Source organism: Salvelinus namaycush, chromosome 32 (genome assembly GCF_016432855.1).
Source record: "Salvelinus namaycush isolate Seneca chromosome 32, SaNama_1.0, whole genome shotgun sequence".
In the NCBI taxonomy this organism is placed as follows: Eukaryota; Metazoa; Chordata; class Actinopteri; order Salmoniformes; family Salmonidae; genus Salvelinus; species Salvelinus namaycush.
Genome location: NC_052338.1, coordinates 2425880 through 2429165, shown reverse-complemented (window position 1 = coordinate 2429165; position 3286 = coordinate 2425880). Strand labels below are relative to the sequence as shown.

Below are 3286 nucleotides of genomic sequence, written 5' to 3'. Positions count from 1 at the left end.
ATTAAGCAACGTTTGAACAACACACCTTGTAGAATTCATGCTCCAAAGAATTCAGGCTGTTCTGCAGGCAAAGGGGAGTCCGACACGGTACTAGATGGATGTACCTAATAAACTGGCCACTGATTGCATACATCTTTATCTAATCTGATTTGCCACAACTGAAGTTCCTTCTGGAAAATAATCCAGACATAATTGCTCAACTTTTGGTTGAAGGAACAATTCATTAAATCAATGATCTAATATCTAATGAGTTCATGAGGAATTATAATCACAACTTTAAACAAAACCTCAGTAAGAAACGTATGATATGAAGAAGTGACAGCAGCACACAAAAATGACACCAGACCAGGGCAGGCTGAACATACTCATCTAAATTGTTTATTGATCTAATTTGTTGATCAATGGATTTGCATTACAAGGACACATTCACAGATTCAACCTGACTATTACCTATTACTGTAATATTACTACTCTACGCTGCTTCACTGTGTTTGCATGTCATTGTCCTCCAAGTGTATCTCCCTCCCGTGAAATCTCTGTTTAGTGGAGAGAAAATGGAAGTCTCCTCCTGCAGTTTTGCATGACGGCCGCTAGGTGGCGAAAGTGCTCTACTTCTTTACGAAGAAGTCATTGCACATCACAGTGAGGCAGGACACCAGAGTGACATACTCCTTGAAGTCAACAGTGTTGTCTTTGTTAGAGTCCAGGTCCTTGAAGATTCTGTCCACTGCTGACTTGTCACTGGCTTTCTGCAAACAGAGAGAATGCAGAAGAAAGAAGGGGGAGCTTAAACACAGCAAACTGTCTTGGTTTATCTATCCGTTTATTTTGATCATGGCGACACATTGCTGTATTTCTGGCCAATGGTGAGATAAATCTTTGCGTTTCAATATTTTGGGATGCCATTGCTGGAGTTAGCAAGCATTGTTTATTTAAGCTGTATTCCAAAATGGACCGCATCTTTCCAGCTTTCCTATCCTCTGCCCAGCCCAATGGATCTCTGAAGAGAGAGAACTGATCCAGCATCAAATCAAATCAAATCAAATGGCATTAGTCACATGCGCCGAATACAACAGGTGTAAGACCTTACAGTGAAATGCTTACTTACCCTAACCAACAACACTAGATACTGCAACAGTGTAGTATCTAGTGCAGGGGTGTCAAACTCAATTGCTTGAGGGCCCTCACCTAGTTGTCTAGGTCTTCATTGGACACAAATTGAAAGGAAATAACACAAATCAGCAGACACACCCCACTCGGCAAAAACTGGTTGAATCAACGTTGTTTCCACGTCATTTCAACCCCCAAATGAAATGTGAGGATGTTGAATCAACGTGGAAAACTGATTGGATTAAAAAAATCTAATCAATATAAGGGAATTTAATATTTTTTTCACCCAACTTTTAACCTTAAATCCAATGACATGGTAATATTTTTTGTTGATTTCACAACTCAACCAAATGTAAATCAAAACTAAACCGACGTCTGTGCCCAGTGGGACGGCCCTCCAGGAATTCAGCTTGACACTCCTGCTGTAGTGCAACAAGAAATCTGATCCCAGATCATTAGGACTTGCTCAGTCTCACTCACCCCCAGCATCTCCCCTAGTTCAGCCTGGAGCAGCTCTTTCAGCTCAACCTTGCTGAGGGTCAGCTTGTCCCCCTCCTTCCCAGAGTACTTGTGGAAGGAGGCGATGAGGAGAGACATGGCCTGCTGGATCCCAGACATGGTGACTATAGTTAAAGGGGAAACAGAGGGACACACAACCTATTAGAAGCACTAAATAAATTACGTTTCTGGACATTTGTGGGGCATTAAACCATTTCAATGAATTCACTGACAGCGTATGGTTTTTGTTTTGCATCATACTGTAGCTTTTTCATCATAGCTTTTGTCTCTTGTGTTTTTGTGAAGAGGGATAAAAATAAACCCTGGTTCCCACAGAGCCCATGGTAGAACTATATTTCCTACATAGCCCTGGTCAAAACAAAGTAGTGTACTATATAGGGAATAGGGTGCCATTTGGGAGGCAACCATGGTCTCTACCACAGGTTCCATGGTGAAAAACACAGGCGCTGTTATGGCAACGATCCTGGTAATTCACATGGCTCCTGATGAGGAAACAGGTTAAGGTCTGGGCAAATCCCATCTGTGGATTACTCCTTTTCCATATGCGGTGTGTTAACCCCAAGAGAGTCACTTCTTTAATGTTGTGTGTGTGTGTGACCCTGCTATTTAGGGTGTGGCTGAGGGAGGAAAGGGTAGAGCCAAGGTAACGTTAGCCAGATGAGACAGAGAATGAATGAAAGAAGGGAGAGTAAGGAAAAGGGAATGAGAATGAGAATAGGAGAACAAAAAACGGTTGATATATTGTCGTTTTTTTTCTCCATAGATGACGTATTACAACTATTGAGTAGTGAGCACAGTGATATGTTACACCCAACCTGTCCTGTTCAATGTAAAAAAACATTGCTATGGAATGACTGGTTTGCAAGCCTCAGTTACAGAATCAATGCATCGTAATAAGACAACCACAATAGGAACCAAAGAAGGACATTTTGTTTTAAAGTGAGAAAGTATCAAGAGAAAAATAGAAGTGCACAAATCAAAACATACTAAACAGGGGTTACATGTAAAAACTCTGCGGTGGCAGTGAAGTTTAAACATCAGACAGCCCAGTTAAGAAAACCAAGATGACATTTTCTACTCACCGAGATGTGGGAAGAGTGAGAGAGCAAAGTAGAAAGTGAGAGAGAGTGAGATAGTGAGAGACTGATGGAGAGAGGGATGTGTTTTATACATAACCACACCCTCCATCCCTCCCTTTATCATGGCCCTTAAATTCTCTTCCCCCTCTCTCTTTCTCTGGGACATGAACTATTACTTTTCTCTTCGTTCATTTATCATTCATTTATCATTCATTTATCATGTTACCTGATAGTGTTAATTGTCTCAATATTTACACCACATTGCATAGTAGTGGATGTTTAGCTTGGTGCACCCGACATGGACTAAATCCTTGCATTATATCCAACCATTCATTCCCAAGACTTTAGATGCAATACAATTAGAACAATTCACTGCCCATCTTACAATATAGGTAAAACAATGCATTTACATCAAGTTTACCTTGAGCTTATGACCAGCGGCCTTTAGTTGTATTGTAGGTTGACCAAAGAGGGGATTTGCTTAAGAATGATTTCGATTGCGAAGTATTAAAGCCCATGATGTATTCTTATCTGCCAAACAGGCCTACTTTTGTAACTTGTTCGTAATGCAAATGGGT

General features: G+C 40.9%; 1 protein-coding gene across 2 annotated transcripts; it reads right to left on the bottom strand.

Annotated features, from left to right (window-relative positions):
- Positions 1 to 353: 353 nt before the first annotated feature.
- On the bottom strand, positions 354 to 3286 carry LOC120027210 (ictacalcin-like). 2 transcript variants are annotated; one of them, XM_038972102.1, is made up of 3 exons: positions 3130 to 3286; positions 1591 to 1733; positions 354 to 749 (listed from the first exon to the last, which is right to left on the bottom strand). In XM_038972102.1, the coding sequence occupies exons 2-3, from the start codon at positions 1726 to 1728 to the stop codon at positions 609 to 611; spliced, it is 279 nt and encodes a 92-aa protein (XP_038828030.1). In that variant the 5' UTR covers positions 1729 to 1733; positions 3130 to 3286; the 3' UTR covers positions 354 to 608. The 2 variants fall into 2 exon arrangements, with proteins under 2 accessions (XP_038828030.1, XP_038828031.1); XM_038972103.1 differs by lacking the exon at positions 3130 to 3286 and adding an exon at positions 2712 to 2756.